The sequence below is a fragment of the Haliotis rufescens genome, unplaced genomic scaffold (genome assembly GCF_023055435.1).
Source record: "Haliotis rufescens isolate VD_foot unplaced genomic scaffold, xgHalRufe1.0.p SCAF_25, whole genome shotgun sequence".
In the NCBI taxonomy this organism is placed as follows: domain Eukaryota; kingdom Metazoa; phylum Mollusca; class Gastropoda; order Lepetellida; family Haliotidae; genus Haliotis; species Haliotis rufescens.
The window spans coordinates 7,887,898-7,912,758 of record NW_025963946.1 but is presented as its reverse complement, the minus strand read 5'-3'; the positions used below and the strand labels follow the sequence as shown (position 1 = coordinate 7,912,758).

The 24,861-nt window shown below is 41.0% G+C and overlaps 2 protein-coding genes across 3 annotated transcripts; both read right to left on the bottom strand.

Annotated features, from left to right (window-relative positions):
• Positions 1-1,029: 1,029 nt before the first annotated feature.
• Positions 1,030-8,944, bottom strand: LOC124141321. The gene is made up of 4 exons (XM_046509292.2): positions 8,732-8,944; positions 4,532-4,963; positions 2,641-2,851; positions 1,030-1,129 (listed from the first exon to the last, which is right to left on the bottom strand). The coding sequence occupies exons 1-4, from the start codon at positions 8,766-8,768 to the stop codon at positions 1,105-1,107; spliced, it is 705 nt and encodes a 234-aa protein (XP_046365248.2). The 5' UTR covers positions 8,769-8,944; the 3' UTR covers positions 1,030-1,104.
• A 7,664-nt stretch (positions 8,945-16,608) lies between these two features.
• On the bottom strand, positions 16,609-24,303 carry LOC124141389 (putative ankyrin repeat protein RF_0381). Of its 2 annotated transcripts, XM_048402329.1 has the most exons (10): positions 24,145-24,303; positions 23,288-23,415; positions 22,658-22,747; positions 21,647-21,703; positions 20,247-20,287; positions 19,940-20,025; positions 19,754-19,816; positions 18,855-18,914; positions 17,424-17,833; positions 16,609-17,222 (listed from the first exon to the last, which is right to left on the bottom strand). In XM_048402329.1, the coding sequence occupies exons 7-10, from the start codon at positions 19,806-19,808 to the stop codon at positions 16,779-16,781; spliced, it is 969 nt and encodes a 322-aa protein (XP_048258286.1). In that variant the 5' UTR covers positions 19,809-19,816; positions 19,940-20,025; positions 20,247-20,287; positions 21,647-21,703; positions 22,658-22,747; positions 23,288-23,415; positions 24,145-24,303; the 3' UTR covers positions 16,609-16,778. The 2 variants fall into 2 exon arrangements, with proteins under 2 accessions (XP_048258286.1, XP_046365352.2); XM_046509396.2 differs by having other exon boundaries at positions 16,609-17,833.
• Positions 24,304-24,861: the final 558 nt, after the last annotated feature.

Here is a 24,861-nt window from a genome sequence, read left to right as displayed (position 1 = left end):
ATGGTGGAGCAGCACTATCTTGTTTACACAACACAACTGAGAGTTGTTTAGTGGGCAGGGTAAAAACGGTACCGGTCCAACTTCCTCTTAAAGAATAGAACATTTCATATCTGAATGAAACCGCCAATCAAGCAAAGCTGTATGAATTATAACAAATAAACACATTCAGTTGACAAAGAATCGTCGTCACTGAGTAAAACCCGGGAGCACGGGTATGGCGTTGACAAACCTGGAAACATATTCTGGGCTAACAGGGATTCGAAACCACGATCACATGTTTCTTGTGTTCTAAATTGACGTCATTCTTCACAGCGACTTCTAGTGCCTAAGACATCCCCTTGAATGACTATGTAAATACAGGTTTCATACGCAGGGATCTCACTGAAAACGTTGTTGAAGCTTTTACGTACGATTTGCTGTTTTTTAAGTGCTGATTTTGATCAAATGTTTATACCTCCTAAATCTGATGGAGGGTGGTACGGTAGGGATGGGGTGGGTGTGAGTTCAGATAGTGTGTTACCTTTCTTATAATTAACTGAAATAGGTTCACTGAAATGCCACCTGAATCATTACAAAAGGGGGACAAGTAGAATGACCTCGGTGGAGGAGTTTCAGAACTGGGAATCACCTGCATACGTCCCTTGATCGGTATGCTCGATCGGCTCTCCGATGTTCATTTTCTGATACTATGCGTCATACATAAGTTGTTTACAATGTTTACAGTAAGACATCAATTATTTTCATAAAATATTCAACTTCAAACGTCCAGCTAATTATGAATGGACTCGGCATACGTTTGGACAGAGCCCCACATTAGGTCCACAAATTGTGCCACGGTATTGTACCTCACCCGGACATGTAGGTAATAGAATGTTTTAATGATAATAGATAGATAATGATTATTTGCATATGTACAAGAGGTCGGTGTACGGTTTTTGGTGGGAAGTGACAACATGGAATGTTGCTTTAAACAGGTATATGTAGTTTTTTCTAAGACATCTTCTAATAGTTCCACACATAATTATCACAGCAGATTTTAATTCATTATGGAACAAACGTGACAGATTGCATCTACAGGTGGACCAGCTCGAGCTGTAGATTTCGTTAGTACTTCAAAAAGGACATCAACCTGAAAAGGAATAGGTATATCGTAGGTACATGTATATGTCATTGCATGTTTTATTGTGTATATGATATACCAAAATAACATGATGTGACAATGGACAATAAACCTAGAGAATAAATCTGAGTTCCACTCTGTGGTCAACAAGATGCTCAAGAAAGATCAATCCGGCTGACAAGAACGACAACACAATCCTCCACTGAAACGCCTTAAAGACACCTTTTAGCACACTACCCAGCAGTACTACAAACCTTCCATCTCACTACCACAACCTTTCCATGCCCGTGCCACCATCAAGACCCATACCAACGCCATCAAAGCTTGATTACTTGTATGTTCCAGAGACACTGTCCACTACAACACTGCTCTATACCTCACCAGAAAACTCTCCTCTCTCGGTAAGACAACTAAATCCTATATTACAGACTCCACAGTTGTCAAAAGATCCAGAGCATCACCATGATGTTGTTGATCATAAGCCATGATGTTGATCCCTTTACCAGCGTCCCTACTGATGAAGCCCTGCAAATCCTTCGTCAACGCATCCCCAGCCAAGACCAACCACTCCAAGACTCAATCATCAGCCTCATCGGATCCTGTATCACCGCAACCTACTTCGCCCGAGGAGACGACACCTACGAGCAGATCCACGGTGTCCCCATTGGATCCCCTTTCACCCACCCAGAACAAGAACAAGAATATGCCCTCTACACATCCCCAATCGATCCCTGTCTGCTGGTACAGGAAGGTAGACGACACTTTTGTTACCATGGAGATAGAGAGCGTCCAATTACTTCTTAGACGTCTCTGTTTCCAGAGACCCCAACAAAAAGATCCAACCACTGCCTACAGGACAACTAGTACCCATTCTGAACAGTACATTCAACTCTAACCATTCTAAAAAAACTAGCATCGTCTCCAAAGTGACCAAGAGAGCCAAGAACATCTGCTCCAGCAACCTTGACCATGACCATGAACATAGACATCTGCAGCATGTCGTCAACAATCTCAACCTGTATCCTACCAAGCCAATGCCTATCAAGAGGACCACCCCAACAACACTCAAGCCCAGACCCAAACCAACCAGACCAGAATTCCCCAATCACAATCACCCTACCCTACATTGGCCTGACTTCTCATCAAATCAGCATATTACTTAGGCACCAAGCAGACATCCCCACTCCATCTCTTAGAACGATCAAATGACCGCAAACACATAAATCCCGCACCCCCCTCCCCCAATGGAATGATCTGTGAGTGACATTGGTGAAGCCTCCCGCCCAATACATACCAACAATTATCTGTATATAGGCATAAACTATTTGAATATAATTGGTGCAGCAAGAAATTGTAACTTGTTGACTACGTTCCCATGTGAGCTACACTGGCGTGGCGCTGTTAAAAATACATTCAGTGTGATTCTAGCGAGAATACGGTCAATTCAGGTACATTCGTCCCCAGTAAATGGTCATGGTGCCTGATTCACTCTGCATGGAACTCGACAGAACAATACATACGTAACAACCATGGTCATCACAGTCAGGGAGTTGTTGTAGACAGCACCGCCAGATCGCCCCATGTTCAAAGTCTTAGGCATGGTTTCATTCATCATTGCATCATTTACAAAGGATCCTGGTGCTTCGGGTGTCGTCGCAGGCGTTGTTGCAGTATGTGTTGTTAAGGTGGTGGTGGTAGCTGGTGTGGTCACAGGTTGACACGCAGACTCTCCTGTAGACAACCGACATTACAGCACATCAATATGTGTTATAACTGATACGTTATTATCTCAATTTATGCCCTATTCATATTTTTGATTGATTATCCAGTGTATACAATCTACATTTTGTTATGAACCCTGGACACTTCTGACACCATAGCTTCAATTCGTGTCTGTGATTCTGGGTTGTAATTGGTCTCCAGGCACATTTTCTCGTCGAGCTTACTAAAGTTAACCTCAGGTTACTATCAAAACCTGTGGTTCACCCAACTCAACCTTAACTCACTATGGTTGATATGAAGCATGCATTTGAATGTTATCACATAAATATTCATATTTCAGTGAAAACGGCATCCAGTAATAACTAAGGTCGTAGCTTAAACATATGTGAATACTTGTGAATGCATTGCTAATAAAGGATTAAAATTAACAACTGAAGCATCAAATAAGGGTGTAATGAAGTATAAGTAACAGAGGATGGGATCCATACCTGTAGTAATTGTATTTCTTCGTGACGTTCAAAGTACATGACTAAAAGCGGCATTGCTACTCTTTTAGAAAATTATCACCTCTGCTATATACGAAGACAATCGACACTATCAAGACATTTGTGATGATAATACAGTCAAACTGTTGGGGAATGTTTCGTTTCGTTTTCGTTTTGGGATTCTTTTGGCGAGTGGATTCATAGATTTGTAGTTCAAGGGGTACTTCTCAAACTTGTTTACGTTTTGTCCTTAAAGGGTTGTTCTGTGTGTTTTTACCTAGGATGAATTAAGTACAGTTCTTAATTATATGTGTACACATGTACAAGGATAACAAACAACACGTAGGCATGCCATAATGTGAAAGTTAGCGATAGTTTCGTACCCGCTTTTCTCTAGAAATTACATGCGCCGATTTGACGAAAAATTGGCAGTCACAAATAGTTAGAAATAGGCAATGCAATTCTTAACTGTTGTGTTTTTAACAACTTAAAAAGTAATGGTTTCAGCAGGCAATCTCATACAGCTTACGATTGCAAACTTAGCACTAAGAGTTGGACTCAGGTTGAGATAAGGTTGATTTGCAAAGCAGGTGTAACTTCAGAATAATGTTTAGTACTTTTAATTCTAACTTAAGTATTAAAGGTCACTTAGCTGACATTGTGGAACAGGGCCCAGGTTATCAGGCTGACTTAATTACGAGTCATCGTACCTCGACTGCCTGCTTCCTTGCATATATCAATCACTAGTTCGTCTGTCGTTTATACAAACAAACAAATAAGCATACGGACATAATATATATTTGTCATGTTTAATTTGATTGATTGTTCGTTGTAAACACAATTCCAGCTATGTTGGTCTAGGGCAGAAATATCAGCGATTGGCACAATCAGCATAGATTTTTAAAAAATGGGATAGGGGATACGATCACATGCACCGACCAAGTCTACCAGCCTTGACCACCTGATCCTGGTAGTCGCTTAGGACAAGTATGGGTTGCTGAAGACCAATTCTAACCTGGATGTGGAAAGAATTTTAACTCTTTTTTATTATTCATGTATGTTTCATGTGATGCTCACTTTTAATGTATTATATATGTAACTGACAATACATAAGTGTAGTAATTAATACTAAATCAACTGGTCCATTATGACCTATTATGTTGGCCCGTTGAGCTACTTTTTCTATCAGAGTAAGTTGTTTTACCCAGTCTCCACCGTGCATCATCTGTAGACGAGACTCCGACGCTGGTAATGACACCAAAGATCATAGGGTAATAGAAATGTGTGGATTCTCCAACGTCACAACCTTCTCCAATCATCAGATCAAATGGTGCCAACTGCATCCACAATGGTGTATAGCCGGCACACAGGTCACCAGTTACAGCAAACATCTTCACAGAACAATCATCATCATTGACTTTATCATAACAGTACTTCACCTGGGAACTCATGTTCGGATAAATTTCCATAGTTGCCAAACTTTTACCGAAGTTAATGAGGAACTGCACTTCATTGCAACTCTTCACGTCAAACAACAGGGAATCCGAGCTGAACACTGTCTGCCCGTCAACCTTTGTCAGATTTGAAATGCTGACAGTTCTTGAAGTTTGGAACATTTCCGCTGAGATTCGATTACCTGAAAGAAGTATGTGGAAGATTATTATTACATTGATATATCAGAAATTTGTCCCAAACACATCGTGAATATACCGGTTATGAACTGGGACTTTACTTTGGAACATGTCAACGGAAATGGATAACCTGAAAGAAGTGTGTGGAAGAATATTATTAAATTGATGTATAAGAAATTTGTCACAAACACTTCGTGAAAAAACTAGTTATGAACAAGGACTTGACTATCTTCAGCAACCTTTGCTTTTCATAAGGAGCAAATAATGGGATCTGGTAGTCGGGCCCGGTGACTTTTTTGATGCATGTTATCGTATCCCAGTTGAGTAATGCTCATGACGTCACTCACTGGACTGTCCAGTCACTATGGCCCAGAATACATCTATATAGCGCCGTTATATAGCTGGAATAATGCTGAGTGTGGCGTTAAGCAACAAACAAACACAATAACTTAATGATTAAAGTTGTATTTGTTGACGTTCATAAGCCTGCTCTCTTCACTCCTTATATCGACAGATACATAAATCATAACAAAACAAGACGTATGAACACCAAAATATAATTATTTAAAACAAACTATTAAAACGTGGGGAGCTGCTGTTGACGTGCCATCATCCGTCAAAAATATTCCATTGAGAGTTACGTCCCTTGACTTTCCTTAGGTAATAAAATGGCCGTTCACTTGAAGCAAAAGCTGCATCCAGTAAAAATTGTCAATTTGACTCAGAAAAAGAAGGAGTACATTTTTGTGTCTGCCATTGCCTCTTCACTTTCTTCCTTGAACTGGACCAGGTATCATGTTGGTCACTCATGCATCCGATATAGCAATGTCCTCCACGTGTCTTTTGAAAGCCTAACTAAGACCTTGAAATGCTCTAACTCTTATCACACAACCAGTTGAGAGTCGATATTATTATTTACAGGCCAAAGTAATGTAGTTAAAATTGTTCCTGACTGTAGTGTAAAACAATGCACAAACAAACAAGTCTACATTTTAGGAAAAATAACTTCTTTTCCTAAATTGTAAATTGTATTGTTTGCTGTTATATGACTCCAAAGACATTATACACAATTCATAATCAGATCACTTATAGGTTTAATTGTTATCATTCTAACGTTGTTTATTCAGATTGATGGGTGTCATAGTGCCCTAATACAAATATTTAAGTCTTGATATCAGATAGCATTTTCATGAAAATCAATAGATTTAGTGAAAATCAGGAAAACATAAATTATTATTTTTGTTAGGATATACAAGATTTACATACATGGAAATTCAAAACGTCATAGGTCCCCAGCAGCCTGTGTTTGCCGTAAGAGGCGACCAAATGGAAAGGGTGTTCAGGTAAATTGCATGGCATATTGCATGACATCGTATTTCAATTGATTGATCGATGCTCATGCAGTCAATCGTTTGATTGTCTAGTCACCATACAGCTGAATGTTGCTGAGTAAGGCGTTAAACAACAAATAAAGAAACAGGAAAAAGACGTAATGAATATCTGCCAAATCAGATTCCATTACCCGTGAAGTTCAAAATAGATGAAAATTATTTAAATGGATCATCGAAAATCGGTGATGACACCAGGAATTCGTGGAAAGGGACAGCATGCTCTGTTTTACTGAGAGCACACGGCACTCACACAATTGTCACAAGTCACTTGTTATGCTGTCTCAGAATATTGAGGTCTGTTTGCCATCTTCAAACGACACACGAGAACAACACATTCATCAGCTTTCAATGGCTGACAAGGACATACTCCTTTCATCAGTTTTCATTTGGATCAATCTTTTAGATTGTGCATGCTTGCTGACAGTATGGGTACGAAACGTTGTGTAGCTACAAATACTATCAACTGCACTATCTTTCTGCTGATGGTCGATCTACATGGATTATTCATATTATCTTTAATGGGCATTCAAGTTCATGCGCGCTTCGTCCATGAAATTGCAAAGTTTGTATAAACTGCATAAACAACTGTGTCTTTGCACGCACACTGTATACACTTGGCATGCTGTCTCTCAATACATAATTTAAAAATACCAACACAGGTCATGATCCATCTCATAACCATTTTAATGACAGGGCCTATACAACATGAGACCCATGAGCTGAAAAACGATGAGGGGTCATCGCCGCATCTTGATCTTAAAGATTCATTCCGATTGAATGATACATATATGCGATTCTATATCATAACTATGTTCGCAAGGCAGATTCCATGTGTAGCAAAGCCGCTATGTCACACTCTGCTTACTTGAGTATGAGCGTGACTTGAAACGCATGTGAATACACGACATTAACCTTATGCAAACAAATATTCACAAATATACAAGCAACAACTAAAACTAAGGCGAATGGTTTATTAGTTAACACTGAAAACCAATTAGGTATACCAATGAAAGCTACTGACGCATTTTATTCATATACGCATTCCCACTTTCAAAAGTCAACACAAATATCAACATATTTCAGATGTTCGTAATTTTAATTTGGATACAGTATTTACAAGTATATATTCAAAATAAAATCTATTCAAAGAAAAAATAATATTATTTTAAAACAACCATTCATAATGTACATTTTCTGAAACCGCTCCCCATGCTGAATGATAATCTCAACACTTAAAAATATTTATATTTTTTTTAACGTATACATTTTTTTACTGGCATAATATAAATAATAATTCAAAATTTATGTTTAAAATACATAAGAATATAAAGTTCAAAGTGGTCTGTTGACTGAGGTTGACTAGCAGATGAACAAATGGTGACAATACATAAACACGTGTTTGTCTCATGTTAAGTTTTGTTTATAATTGTCTTCATAAATTATAAATATCTCGTATTTCAATTTTATATTGTTGAAGTAAATCGTCCTGAATCACAAAGTGAACAACATTGTCGGCTTCACATCGTGAGGATTTATCTCCCCTTACCTGCATGGCGACCCATTCGCGCCACACGTTTTCAACATAATATTGCACATTTGAATAGCAAACGTCACTATGGTGACCTTATTAGATTTTTATAGACTTTTAGTATGTCTAACTTACGCATAATCTCATCAGAACTGGACTATATATGCATGTCGTAGGAGGCCACAATATTGATGGAGTTGTAAGGTTCGGTGACTTGGTTGTCATGTCATTGTTTCCGAATAACGTTTATCGAGCCTCCGGACGTCAATCACTGGATTGTCTGGGAGAGGCTCGATTACGAACTTGGTTGATTGTCATGTCATTGTTTCCGAATTACGTTGATCGAGCCTCCTGACGTCATTCACTGGATTGTCTGGTAGAGGCTCGATTACAAACCGTCACAGAGCTGGAATATTGCTGTGTACAAATGTAACAATAAACCCACATATAAACTGCAGATTACAAAGATACATGTTTAAAGTAAACAGCCAAAGTCTAAATAACAGCTTTTTGTATGAAGAAAAAACGTCAACGACAGAGAATAACCGATAAATTTCGATTATCCGACGAATCAAATTCCATTGATAAAAGCAAATTATCAAATTATAAGAATGAATAACTGAAAATCAGTGATGACACCACACGTTCTAAAAAAAGGGTAAGCATGTTCTGCCCTACTGGTAGCACTCACCACTCACAATTTACTCAAAACATATGTATAAAATTATGGTGTCTGACCCTGCACAGCAGTAGCCCAACTATTGATTCAACTACTGAAACTAAAACGATCAATCAATCAAAAGACCTTCACATGCAACATTCTTAGAACCAGACAGAAACTGACAAATATTTACCTGCATAGATCAGCACAAGGGAAATGAAGACGTACATGTTTGTACCAGGTTAACACTGACTTGCTGCACTGTTTCCTATATAGGCAATGGCAGTTGTGTATTCACCACTCAATATATGGTCGCTCAAACTAGCTTTAGATCAGGAAGTCAAGGCTACTGTCTTTTGATCATTTGTTCAGTAATAATTTGGGTGTTGCATGTAAATGACATATGATAGAATTCATTACAATCAGCCCGTGCAACTACAAAGTGTATTCATGATCTTGGCACATAGTGTACATAAATCGACTGATATCATAGATTGTAATATCCATACAAATGTTGTCGACGTGCATAAGACATTCGTTGTTTAGGATGAAAAACAGGCTGTTGTATAAAATTGTATTCTGTAATGATATTAATGTCATCATTCAATATTTCATATTATGATTGTAGCTTAAATATATGTCTTATTACATAATAATTATTTATTACATATGTGCTACATATATCGAGGTAAGTTAATGTTTAAGCATTGTCCTGTTACTTTAAAACACATCTATTTACACTTTTGATAAGAGAGAGATCGGGCCTTTTCAATCCAAATAGCGGTGTGTATTTGAGGGCAAATGGTTTGGAATATAGGAGGCCCAAATTCCAAAGTTCATATTGGTGTAGTAATATAACATCTTATTTATATCTTAAAATGTTTTACATGTCCATTGCCCTAATTTAAACAGTATGTGTTAGTGGAAACTGTAGGGATGATTGTAATCAAAATGTTTTGCACCAAAATACTTTCCGTTAATGCTTAAAGAAAACAAGATCAAGTCGATGAACTGTTTATTTGTTTGTTTGTTTTAAGCTATATTCCAGATAAACTGAGGTGGTCTGAAAATAATCGAGCCTGGACCAGACAATCCCGTGGTTGACATCATGAGCATCAATCCACGCCATTGGGATACGATGACATACACCAACCAAGTCAGCGAGCATGACAACCGATCCCGTTAGATGCATCCTACGACAAGCATGTGTTGCTGAAGACCAATTCTACGCCTGATCTTCATAGGTAAATTTAGAGTCATTGTAATCTATTATTTATAGGAAATTTATGTTCAAAATGTATGTCTGTTTAACTGCTCAATTGCAGGGTATATTAAAAACTTCCCTCACAGATTTGGTTATTCTGAAATCTTCAAACACATGAAATGCATTTTTCTACCAAATCAGGTTGTGATACTCAGTGTGGACATTGACACATATGCCCTGTCATATGTCGGTACTGTTAGGACTAAACGTTGGTAATTGTAAATGAAGAGCTGTTAAAACCTTGAATGCTGACGGCGGCAGGAAGTGGAATCTAGAGTTATCTGGCTGTTTCCTAACACGACAGGCTTGATGGTTTGGGGATGGGACAGTTTGTATAATGTGAGTGAGTAAGTTGGGTTTAACGCCGCTTTTAACAGTATTACAGTTATATCGCGGCGTGTCAGTTTAATGTGGGTGGAAAGCCCGAAGTGATGCAGGTCTCAGACGTTTACCACTTCGATGAAACCCACGAGCACGGGTATCGTGCTGAAAAACCTAGAAACATAATCGGGGCGAACCGGGATTCGAACCCACAATCATAGGTTTCTGGCTATCCAAAGGGGCACAACCCTGCACAGCGAATCGCGGCGCCTTAGACGACTGGGCCAACCGTGCCCCCTGTATATGGCTGGCTATATATATGTGTGTGTGTGTGTGTGTGTGTGCGTGCGTGCGTGCGTGCGTGCGTGCGTGCGTGCGTGCGTGCGTGTATGTATGTATGTATGCGTGTATGTATGTATGCGTTTAATGTACCTGCCAAGTCCCGATTTGCTATCAAGTTAAGTACGTCAAATTACTGCCCACTTCGAGTGCCATTCCGGATTCAAGAACAGAGATAGGCCTGCTTCTTGATAGGGACAAACTATATTATTTGCGACATTTGTGGATTCACTTACATTAATTCTATCGTTACGAATAGCTGATGCTGCCACTACTTTGACCCATTGTATATATTTGTGGAGCATGTAAACCTAACAGTGTGACTGAATATAACTTGTTGATCATTCCTTGATTTTGTGTAATCATTAACTGATTTCACAACTTCCAAATTTGTACGAACCAAATTCTGGCTTAATCCCTGAGTTTTAAGTTGGAAATCACCTTTGATGTTTTAATGACATGTTGTAATCCATGAAACGCCATCATCACCTTACAGATGACAATTTGCTGATGAGACAATACATGTGAACTAATTCAATCAACCCTGCTTATAAGTCAAACTCACCGCTCAATATTTAATGATGGGTCAAAGGATTTGGGCAAAGTAGCTAAACTATATCTTTCAGACAACACTAGATCAATTTCCACCACAGAAGGAAAGGCCATTCTTACAGCATTGGAATGCATTCAACATTACTCCAAAATTTAACAGTTCATCATATTTTCTATTACTGGAGCCATGGAGTAAATCCTAATGGTAAATTACGCAGGTTAGGTGGCCTAGCTCCGGTTACTGTGGTCTGTAGGCCTCATCATGAGGGTATTCATTGTAAATATTAATGTACAGGATTAGCTAACTGCTTTACTGTTCATTGAGCATAACCTTTTTAAGAACCTTTTGAACTGTCGTATGATAGGCGTTTCATAGAAATTAACGGATGACAAAATAGACAAACTATTTATGGACAGCAACTTCTTGGTACATAAATATATATGGTAGGTGAAGGAATAACATTAACAACACATAGTTTATTATTGAAGCAATTAGTGGGGATACGTTCGTGGAAATAATCTTTCTGTCTGTAAACAGTATATGATATATACATACAATTTTCTAAAATGATCAATCGATCGACAGATAAATGACTGTGCGTATCTCCCTCATACAGAACCGATGTAACAAGGTGTGATGTGCGTATCTCCCCCGTACAGACAGGGATGATACAGGGTGTGACGTGCGTTTCTTTCTCATACAGATCAGATTTAACAGGGCGTGATGTACGTACCTCCCTCATACAAAACAAGTAACACAGTGCGTGAAGTCCGTACCTCAAACAGACCAGATTTGACAGGGTGTGGTGTGCGTGTCTTCCTCATACAGACCAGATGTGACAGGGCGTGATGTACGTATCTTCCTCGTACAGACCAGATGTGACAGGGTGTGGTGTGCGTATCTTCCTCGTACAGACCAGATTTGATAGGGTGTGGTGTGCGTGTCTTCCTCATACAGACCAGATGTGACAGGGCGTGATGTACGTATCTTCCTCGTACAGACCAGATGTGACAGGGTGTGGTGTGCGTGTCTTCCTCATACAGACCAGATGTGACAGGGCGTGATGTACGTATCTTCCTCGTACAGACCAGATTTGACAGGGTGTGGTGTGCGTGTCTTCCTCATACAGACCAGATGTGACAGGGTGTGATGTACGTATCTTCCTCGTACAGACCAGATGTGACAGGGTGTGATGTGCGTATCTCCCTCATACAGAACCGATGTAACAAGGTGTGATGTGCGTATCTCCCTCATACACACAGAGATGATACAGGGTGAGACGTGCGTTTCTTTCTCATACAGGCCAGATGTGACAGGGTGTTATGTGCGTATCTCTCTCATGCAGGCCAGATGTGACAGGGTGTTATGTGCGTATCTCCCTCATACAGGCCAGATGTGACAGGGTGTTATGTGCGTATCTCTCTCATGCAGGCCAGATGTGACAGGGTGTGGTGTGCGTATCTCCCTCAACAGACCAGATGTGACAGTGTGTGGTGTGCGTATCTCCCACATACAGAACCGATGTGACAGTGTGTGGTGTGCGTATCTCCCTCATACAGGCCAGATGTGACAGGGTGTGGTGTGCGTATCTCCCACATACAGGCCAGATGTGACAGGGTATGACGTGGGTATCTCCCTCATACAGGCCAGATGTGACAGGATGTGGTGTGCGTGTCTCCCTCATACAGGCCAGATGTGACAGTGTGTGGTGTGCGTATCTCCCTCATACAGGCCAGATGTGACAGGGTGTGGTGTGCGTATCTCCCACATACAGGCCAGATGTGACAGGGTATGACGTGGGTATCTCCCTCATACAGGCCAGATGTGACAGGATGTGGTGTGCGTGTCTCCCTCATACAGGCCAGATGTAACAGGGTGTGGTGTGCGTATCTCGCTCATACAGGCCAAATGTGACAGGGTATGACGTGCGTATCTCCCTCATACAGGCCAGATGTGACAGGGTGTGGTGTGCGTATCTCCCTCATACAGGCCAGAAGTGTCAGGGTGTGATGTACGTATCTCAATAATACAAAACTGATGTAACAGGGTGGGACGTGCGTGTCGCTCTCATACAGACAAGATGTGACAGGTTGTGATGTGCGTATATTCCTTATACAGAACCGATGTGACAGGGTGAAATGTGCATATCGCCCGCATACAGAACCGATGTGATATCGTGTGATGTGCGTATTTCAATCATGCAGGCCAGGTGTGAAAGAGTGTTATGTGCGCATCTCTCTCATACAGACCAGAAGTGACAGGGTGTGATGTACGTATCTCCATCTTACAGAACCGATGTGTCAGGATGTGATGTACGTATCTTCCTCATACAGGCCAAATGTGACAGGGTATGACGTGCGTATCTCCCTCATACAGGCCAGAAGTGTCAGGGTGTGATGTACGTATCTCAATAATACAAAACTGATGTAACAGGGTGGGACGTGCGTGTCGCTCTCATACAGACAAGATGTGACAGGTTGTGATGTGCGTATATTCCTTATACAGAACCGATGTGACAGGGTGAAATGTGCATATCGCCCGCATACAGAACCGATGTGATATCGTGTGATGTGCGTATTTCAATCATGCAGGCCAGGTGTGAAAGAGTGTTATGTGCGCATCTCTCTCATACAGACCAGAAGTGACAGGGTGTGATGTACGTATCTCCATCTTACAGAACCGATGTGTCAGGATGTGATGTACGTATCTTCCTCATACAGACCAGATGTGACAGGGTGTGATGTACGTATCTTCCTCGTACAGACCAGATGTGACAAGTTTGATGTGCGTATCTCCCTCATACAGAACCGATGTAACAAGGTGTGATGTGCGTATCTCCCTCATACAGGTCAGATGTTACAGGGTGTGCCGTGCGTGTCCCCCAAATGGAGATGAGATGAAAGAGGGTGTGATATGCGTATCTCCCTCGTACAGTCAGGGATGATACAGGGTGAGACGTGCGTTTCTTTCTCATACAGATAAGATTTAACAGGGCGTGATGTACGTACCTCCCTCATACAAAACAAGTATCACAGTGCGTGAAGTCCGTACCTCAAACAGATCAGATTTGACAGGATGTGGTGTGCGTATCTCCCTCATACAGGCCAGATGTGACAGGGTGTGGTGTGCGTATCTCCCTCATACAGGCCAGATGTGACAGGGTGTGGTGTGCGGATCTCCCTCATACAGGCCAGATGTGACAGGGTGTTATGTGCGTATCTCTCTCATGCAGGCCAGATGTGACAGGGTGTGGTGTGCGTATCTCCCTCATGCAGGCCAGATTTGACAGGGTGTGGTGTGCGGATCTCTCTCATGCAGGCCAGATGTGACAGGGTGTGGTGTGCGTATCTCGCTCATGCAGGCCAGATGTGACAGGGTGCGGTGTGCGTATCTCCCTCAACAGACCAGATGTGACAGGGTGTGGTGTGCGTATCTCCCTCATACAGGCCAGATGTGACAGGGTGTGGTGTGCGGATCTCCCTCATATAGGCCAGATGTGACAGGGTGTGGTGTGCGGATCTCCCTCATGCAGACCAGATGTGACAGGGTATGACGTGCGTATCTCCCTCATACAGGCCAGATGTGACAGGGTGTGGTGTGCGGATCTCCCTCATACAGGCCAGATGTGACAGGGTATGACGTGCGTATCTCTGTCATACAGGCCAGATGTGACAGGGTGTGGTGTGCGTATCTCCCTCATACAGGCCAGAAGTGTCAGGGTGTGATGTACGTATCTCAATAATACAAAACTGATGTAACAGGGTGGGACGTGCGTGTCGCTCTCATACAGACAAAATGTGACAGGTTGTGATGTGCGTATATTCCTTATACAGAACCGATGTGACAGGGTGAAATGTGCATATCGCCCGCATACAGAACCGATGTGATATCGTGTTATGTGCGCATCTCTCTCATACAGACCAGAAGTGACAGGGTGTGATGTACGTATCTCCATCTTACAGAACCGATGTGTCAGGATGTGATGTACGTATCTTCCTCGTACAGACCAGAAGTGACAGGGCGTGATGTACGTATCTTCCTCGTACAGACCAGATGTGACAGGGTGTGATGTGCGTATCTCCCTCATACAGACCAGAAGTGACAGGGCGTGATGTACGTATCTTCCTCGTACAGACCAGATGTGACAGGGCGTGATGTACGTATCTTCCTCGTACAGACCAGATGTGACAGGGCGTGATGTACGTATCTTCCTCGTACAGACCAGATGTGACAGGGTGTGATGTACGTATCTTCCCCGTACAGACCAGAAGTGACAGGGTGTGATGTACGTATCTTCCTCACACAGACCAGATGTGACAAGGTGTGATGTTCGTATCTTCCCCGTACAGACCAGAAGTGACAGGGTGTGATGTACGTATCTTCCTCACACAGACCAGATGTGACAAGGTGTGATGTACGTATCTTCCTTGTACAGACCAGAAGTGACAGGGTGTGATGTGCGTATCTCCCTCACACAGACCAGAAGTGATAGGGGTGTGATGTACGTATCTCCCTCTTACAGAACCGATGTGACAGTGTTTAATGTACGTATCTCCCTCATACAGACCAGTATGACAGGGTGTGATGTGCGTATCTCCCTCATACAGACCAGAAGTGACAGGGTTTGATGTACGTATCTTCCTCGTACAGACCAGATGTGACAGGGTGTGATGTTCGTATCTTCCTCGTACGGACCAGAAGCAAGAGGGTGTGATGTGCGTATCTCCCTCACACAGACCAGAAGTGACAGGGTGTGATGTACGTATCTTCCTCGTACAGACCAAAAGTGACAGGGTGTGATGTACGTATCTCCATCTTACAGAACCGATGTGACAGGTTGTGATGTACGTATCTTCCTAGTACAGACCAGAAGTGACAGGGTGTGATTTACGTATCTCCCTCTTACAGAACCGATGTGACAGGGTGTGGTTTGCGTATCTCCCTCATACAAAACCAATGTGACAGTGTGTGATGTGCGTATCTCCCTCATACAGACCAGAAGCAACAGGGTGTGATGTTCGGATCTCTCTCATACAAAACCGATGTGAAAGGTTGTGATGTGCATATCTCACTCATACAGACCAGAAGTGATAGGGTATAACGTGTGTATCTCCCTGATGCGGATCAAAGTTGTTCTGGCGTGATATGTGTGCTTTATTCACACAGTACTATCGGGTTGTCGTTTCCCGACAGAGGCACAGCAATATTCCAAAGTGGTCGCTGAAGTCTGGGAAAAGGAAACGAGCGAGTGAAAATGTACTCCCACAAATCAGAGGTTATAACCCATGATATACGTGTCTACATTGTACACACCAAATGTAGCAGTGTGATATACGTGTCCTGTTGATACAGACAAAGTGTGACGGGGTACGGTAATGCATGTATATATCTCAATCATGAAACAAAACATGGAATCATTCAACCCACTATGTTTAACATAGTGAATAACTCTTTGAGATATATTGATGCAAGGCGGTGGCATATCCAGTCTACTCTCACGATCCCTAATACGGTTGACCTGTAACACTGCATACCTCAACTTCAAATCTGAACCTGTTGATAAGGTGCCGTTATAGCAAACTGACGCCTTGTGAATGATTTGAAACATTTATTTTATCACGTACATAAACTGTAAATACAGTGATTGAAAAAAAGACATTTATCTTTGTACAAACATTTATCACAGACGGCTCTGAAAGATGTACACTTCCAGAGACACTCCGACATATGCCCCTTGATATGGCCCTGAATAGTTCTCCAAACTCAAAGCAGCGTGTCAGATCTAGCTCTAAGAATCTTCACTATAGCGCCTTGGTTGTACTTCAGTGCAATCTGCACTGGCGTTTCACCTCTGTTGTTTGTGGCAGATACTTCTACAGCTGACTCTGAGAGAAGTCGGTTTACAATTCCTACTGTCCCTGCGAATGCAGCAAGGTGAAGGATGTTGTTACCTTCATCATCCACTGCTGACAGGTCACATCCTTTACCCGCCAGGAGATCGAACACCTGCTGTTTGCCCTTCTCTGCTTCAATCATCACCAGTGTTCTCCCAAACGGGCCTCGTCTCTCTATGTCAGCTATCTTGTGAGTGATGAGATACTCGACAATGTGCACATTGCCACTAACACAGGCAAGGTGAAGGATGTTGTTACCTCCATCATCCACTGCTGACAGGTTACATCCTTTACCCACCAGGAGATCGAACACCTTCTGATCACCCGTCCCTGCTGCAAACATCACCGGTGTTCTCCCTGCCTGGCCTCGGCTCTCTATGTCAGCTATCTTGTGAGTGATGAGATACTCGACAACGTGCACATTGCCACCAAAACAGGCAAGGTGGAGGATGGTGTTACCTGTATCATCCACTGCTGACAGGTTACATCCTTTACCCACCAGGAGTTGGAACACGTTTTTATTGCCCACAGCCGCCGCCTTCATCACAGCTGTTCTGCCATACATGCCTTTACTGTCAATACTGACTACTGCTGTAAGATATTCTGTGATATCAGTATTACCAGTTAAACATGCCACATGAAGGATATTGTTGCCGTTGTCTAACACTGCTGAGAGATTGCACCCCTTCTTCACCAACTCATCAAATATGTCTTTTCGACCTGTATTGGCTGCAAGTAGGACAGGTGTCCAGCCATCCTGGGATTTGTTATTTATATCTGCAGAACCAGTTGACAAAATGTTCTTTACTATCTCTAACTTTCCCTCCCGACAAGCTTCATTCAGCATGTGGTTCCTGTCATAGTAGATCAGCTTCATGTTGCCCTCTTGTATCTCCCGCTTGGACGTTAGGTGAAGCATCTTCCCTGGAAAGTGCATATGAAATAGAATGTTTGTAAATGTCCCTTTGTGGCTTAAGAATCTAAAGGCTGACATACATTATCAACGCATCAGCATCGTAACTCAACGGTTTAGAAAGTTTGTTAAGATGGGCTCCAGACAATATTCGTATTATCAATCACAAGAAAAATGGGATATGTTGCCTCGGAAACAGAATACTGTTGAACTGACAAAAAATACAGTTTAATTTTGCGTCTGATACTTCGTTTCAATTGACTAAGAGTTTCCTTTAATCGGATTGGTCGAACGGACAGAGGCAACCGGCGGCTATCAGTCGTTCTTATTACTTCTTGATATATGAATATCTTAGACAAACTGGATTTGATATGCTAAAACATTCTCTTTGGAAATAACTATATAAGCGGCTGAAATTAACTACAGATATTTTATCAGTCACCCGAAACATTTATCCGTGGACATACTATACTAATAAGTTTGTAGATAATTGTAAACACAGGGGTCCATTAGACCATTTGTAATGATAATGCAATGATGTCATTCGTATCTAGTTGTAATCGTCATATTATTTATAATTTGGGAGACACAAATAAACGACCACAGCATTTTGTAAGTGTAGCACCCTAGCATCTGGTAGTTTCAATGCATGGAATATTATAAATAAAAAATATTATATAATTATTCATTAGGGTAAACTTGTCAATGTGTATGCCAACATTTGTAACATCTACATAAAGTAATTTCTACTCATTACTGTAAACTAAGCAGTAAAGCTCCTAACTCTCTCTACAACAAGTTCATGTACGATATATCTTCTCCAGAGAGGGAACTAAGCAATATATGTTTCCTATCTATGTAAGTTAATATTTAATCTTTCGGCGACAACATGCACGACACATCAGCTCATAAAAAGGAACTGCGAACTGGACATGCGAATACTGTTCAATGTATTAATCACTTCCATGACATGCCATCGGAAAAAAGAGTCTTGATTTGTTAAGGAATAATGTATGTAGCTGTAAATCCCACCTTCTGTGTCCGACCTGTGTCCACCTTCTGAAACTGACTCCGTATCGCCTTCGCCTGAATCTGAAAACAAACATGAAACTGTTTGAAAATAACTATATTTAAGCTACAAATACATGCACACAAAAACACCGGTGGTTATAGCTGTGTATTCCGTTCACGATCCTCATCAGCAATCAAGACACAAGCAGTTTAAAACAACAACGTCAACTAGTGTCCTAAAGTACTGTGTAAGAAATGTATCTTTCCGTATTGCTCAAACTTAGAGAAGTGGCGTTGGATTCTGGAATATTTTAGCTGTATGATGGAAAACCATTTGTTATCCCCTCACGTAGAATGTTACGGCATGGCAAGAAAGCTGCACTTATGATTCTGTATTTAAAATCGCTTCGTTCTGTGACGTTACTATTATTTGTCTGTAGGTGACGACCGCCTCCGTTGTCCAGTGGTAGAGCGTACGCCCGGAGAGCGGAAGGTCCGGGTCTCGATCCCCGGCCGCGTCATACTAAACACGTTAGAAAGATGGTACTTGTTGTTACCCTGTCTGGCGCTTAAACAAGGACTGGTCGGTATACTGTGGCTGAATGGGGTATTCAAGTTAAACTGCAGCATAGTATCTCAGTGGGCTAGCACTGTAAATCGGCAACAGTCCGGACTAGTACAAGCAACCACACACACACATACGTGCATGTACGTCGCTATATAAGATCCATAATCTTGGATGCTTCATAAATGTGTGGTGACAAACAAAATACCATTGACATAACGGCTGAATTTCTGAGAGAAAATGTTCAATATCGCCTTTAAAACAGACATATTACTGGTTGTTTAAAATGTGTTAAAGCTTATAGTTTAAACCCACAAGAGTGCATTAAATATCAGTGGATCGTCAAGGCACTCACAGTGTCCGCTGGTTTCAGACAGGGAAGGGGCGTTATGTCGCATCAAAAGCTTCATCCTGGTTTCTGAAAAACAGATAACTTGACCTGAACAATGCATCACGCAAGTTGTTTTTAGCAGGGTCATTCAATAGTACTGTTTGTCAGTTACTGAAGGAACAGAGTGAATACAAACACGAGCGTGTGTACCTGGTTCTTTTTCTTTTGTGGAGCTTTACCACTTGTCGCTTCAAGTCTGTTATTTGGTGCTGCATGACGTTAACAACGTTACGAAGCTGAAACAAATTTTAGATAAAGTTACAAATGTGTAAGTAAATGATATTTCACATCATATTTTTTCAAAACTAAAAACAGCATATACATGCTGTAACTTATTCAAAATCTAACAAAGAACTTAATGTTACTTTGTAATAATATAATATATAATATCCATAGTACATAAGACATAGCATACAAATATTGAACACGCTATCTACAGTCGTTAGGGAAAACATACCTTCAGTTCAGCCACACAGTCTCTGTCAAGATCTTTAAGTTCTAGAAAAATGAACGAGACCAGAAATAATACTTGTGCTTCAACACTTGAGATTATACAGATATACACTATTGGTAAATCTATATTCAAACATGTAATTATATCCTTGAAAATAAGTTACCTAATTCAACTGGATTTGTTGATTGATTTGTTTTTCGCATTTCAACATTTATTTCGATATCTTTGACACTGATATTTATTTGTGAATAAATTCCAGAAGCATAGGATTGACTTTTGTTTGGTCCTTCATCATCCTCAGAGCGTCTTCTTCAGTTTCGTGCATAAATACAAATAACAAACTTCCGTCTTCCACACTTTCCAAGTCAGTATTATAGGTGCGTCTGATCCAGTTCATCGGGTTGTTGAGTGGTGTGACTACCTTATCTCTTGTTAACAGTAACACAATCCCCCCCATCGCAGAATACCTCCAGGTTGTCTTTCCTGTGTGTTTGTATTTTGAAAACTCGTAGTAGTATTTTCGTTAAACAGTTTCAATTATTTCTCCGCCTTTCATCCCCGTAACTGAAAATGAAGTGTTTATGTTCATATATTTCACATACTAAGTCACATCAACTTCGTCCGGTTAATCAGTATTGTGTGTACAGGTATCGGCACGCTGATGAACTAAGACTCTGTTGATGTTGTTGTTCCCATATTTAAAGAACACTTGTGACGAATCCTCTATAAATAACTTCAATAAATGATTCTGCATATTAACTTTAATCAGGTGTACTGCCCTGTGACTATACCAGGGTGACCATGTGGAACTATTGTCATTCTCTTAAATTATCCCCCTTTATCGCCAGTGTCTGGCCCGTATACAAACTGTTGATGTCCCTTTTCCACGAGTTCCACATCATGGCAAACTAATGACAGATGGTCATTTATGTAGTTAATATCACTGCTTGCCGTTTGCAATTTCCTCGAAAACGTTTCGGTATAAACTGTAGATTTCTCATTTCTGTTACCCAACCAGCGTGTATTCCATTGCTTCGAACAGCGTTCTCCTAGTTTTCAAGAATATGTTTTTTATGGCTGATTTTGTACATAATCATGTCGAAATGTATGATAAAGAATTTTCGTGACCTTCAATACGCCACTCGTGAAAACATCTCACTTCCCCTCATCACTCCATGAGAGAAACATGATATTTCACTCGACACTTGAAATATCCCCTATTTACACAACAAATTAAAGTTCCTTCCTTGTAACTTGAAACGTTCCTTTTTCTATTCCTTCTCTGTATTCGATCATATATGCACTACGTGTCTTGGTATGTGCAATCGCCATAAAACGTAGTGTGGTGTAGTGTCACGCCTATTGGTGTAACATACACATCACGATAACTATTCCAATCCTACCTGCTCCAGAAGAACTGTAGTAGATGTGGACACCTCCATGAATGACGCCAGCTTGTACTGAGAAGAAGAGTAGACTTTTCAAAATTTCAGTAACAATCAAATTATAATTAAAATAACGCAATATAAGAGTGGACATGAATGATACTATATAGTTTGACAGGTTTGAAATGTGTACGTTCTTACCTCGTTAATGTACAGTATCTGAATGTCTTCTGCATCTGATTACACATTATTTCAATGATATACATGATTTTTCCATTGGTAGTGTTTCTTTGGAAATTAAGTATTGTCATGTGAGTTAATTAGGTAACATCATGGTTTGCATGGGTCACGTGATCCAAGAACATGAGACTAGAAATGAACACAACTGCCAATAGAAATGGTAAATATTGTCGACATATTTCTCCTACCTGAAACATGTTATCGATTACTCTGTGTATATGAAGCATAAATTTAACGTTTTCAAAGGGTCCGTATGTAGAGAAATATCCATCAATATTGATGTCACTCGTCATTTCAACACAACGATTTTTAATGAGAATTTTATCTTTTCATAAGACGTCTGGCCGGAAAGCTGGAGGTTGTGGTTCTAAATACCACTTCCGTGGTGTTGTGGATAGAGCGTCTGCCGAGAGAGCGGAAGCTCGGTGCTTCGATCCCCTGGCCGCGTCATACTAAAACACGCTAAAAGATGGTACTTGTTGTTTCCCTGCCCCGAGCTCGGCATTAAGGGGATAAAACAAAGGACTGGTCGATTCAAAGTCAGTATACAGTACCTGAGTGGTGTATCCATGTTAAACTGCGGCATGGTATCTCAGCGGGCTAGCACTATGAAACCTGTATATATTAGTACGGACTAGCACAAAACCAGTATATATTAGTACAATCAGCCACACATGCACAGATATGTATGCACGCTGCAACAAATGTTAACAGTTACGCTTAAAACTTAGAAGGGCGACCACAGACTGATTGAACGTAATGACAAGACACTATGAACATTTGCATCACCTTGACATCTGGAATTCCTCAGTCCTGTTGCCTCAAGATTTTCAACCTTGCTTTGACCTGTAGCGCCAGTAACAGGGACAGCTGTTGATTCTGTAAAATAGGTCTTTCAATCTCAACTGGCTGTCATACTGAAATATCAGTAGTTAGACATAAACATATTCGACAATTTTTAAATTTTACACAACTGTGGATAAATATCAGGGTATCACACCTTCGAATTGCACAGAACTGTATCAGCAAATATCATAAAAAGTATATGGTATTGTTCCATGCCGTCGTCGGAATATCGTTAATGATAGTTCGTGCATACAAGGAGACGGAGTGAGTGCCGCTCTTAACAATATTCCAGTTATATCACAGTGTATCAGGGGAGTGATGCAAGTTTCAAACGTTGACCACCTTGGTGAAACCCACAAGCACGGTTTCGGTGCTGACAAACCTGGAAACATAATTCGGACCTGCAATCATAAGTTTCTGGCCCACGCGAATTGCACAGCGAATTGCGGCTCCTTAGACGACAGGGTCACCCGTGCCGAGGAAAGGAGATGGAAATGCATGCAGATACATAAATAATCATGATAACAATAACCATACAAACTTAGAATCATAAGATTGGTATGAGGAGATTACCTGTTCCAGGATTGCGAGCTGTCTGAGGTGAGGGAGCATCATGGCTTTCTCCTCCTCTGTCCGGAGGGACGTGTGTTGGGCTGTTCCTCTTCATAGCTTCATTAAGGAGACTTTTGCAGATAGAAGTTCTGTGGACAAAACGTTCACTTACATGTACGACGCTTGGGTAATATTGCGTATAAGAGATATATCAGACTAGAAATTGTCAAGGATTATTTTTGACTTATCCTCTTATTGACGCGGCCCCTGCAGAATAACAGCGAGTGCAGTCAATTAAGGTCTGAGATAGCATGTCGCACTATACCAACAAACACATTATACCGATCGTCCTTGCGTTATCCCCTGTAACTGTTTATCCACTGAAACCGGTTTACTACACACATACAGTCAAAACGAAGTTAAGATTAACTGGGTCGATATTGTTCCAGGTTGTATAGACATGATTTGGGTGGCGTGTTGAAGACCCATAAAGTGTCATAGTAGCAACATATCACATACATACACATGTACTTGGTTGGACACTGTTCAACATATAGATCTATTTACATCTGGCATTTTATTATGACAGACAGTTAATTACTTCCTCCGGCCAAGTACTCACTGCGTTATCATGTACCCTCGCTATGTTCCCCCATAACAACTGCAATACACTGTGTACCGTGGTCAATGCACATTTCTGTACTCGCTGCTTCTGGACTTGAGCTTGGCTATCATATTCCGGTCAGATTGATTCCGATTGGTTTCAATAAAGTGAAAATGAAATTGTCTTGTAACCTGTCTTCGTTTGTAACAAATCACCTGGAAATTGGTGTCTTGTCAAAATAAACAATTTAAATACATGACAATCTTCAACTTACGGTTATCCATATAATCCCATAATGAACGCATGAGTGGTAGATCCAAGTTAGAAGACGATGTAGCCACTATTTTGTCAATAACCATCGTCTGTGTTACTGAATGTTGCAGTGACTCTCAATGCCACGTACCCGCTTTGCCGCCATTACCACTCATACTCAGATAAGGGATGTACAGAGAGGGCGACCTGACCTAGATTACACCACACAATCTATTCATGTACGAAATACTTCCTTGTAGAGGCAGACAGTGTGACGACTGTCACCACCCAGTAGTAATATTGTAAGCAGTAGAAATACTAAGAATTGACAACAGTTAAATCACGTTGGGTTTTTCACCTGTACCGAGTTTCTATGTCATAACATGACTGAACTACTGTTCAAAGAGAAAATAAAGCTTTAACTCACTCAAACACACAAATAAACATCTGGATACAAGTAAGGGTATCCCATATACTTGTAAACAGTTTTGCTTTACTGACCTCTGCAGATAATTAGTTGCAGTCACCTAAAATGCGTTGATGGGATTATTGTTTTGCTGAATATAGAAAATGAACATATAGCATTACGTCCCGTGTTCTGACATAGTAAAAAGTCATATTTAATGCATCAAGGAATATTTCTGAAGATGTTATTCCTTATGACAACTGTGATCAGGTTGTTTTTAGTACTCTGGATGCAATGGTGTGACGACAATAGAGTGGCAGGCTGCGCCCTGTT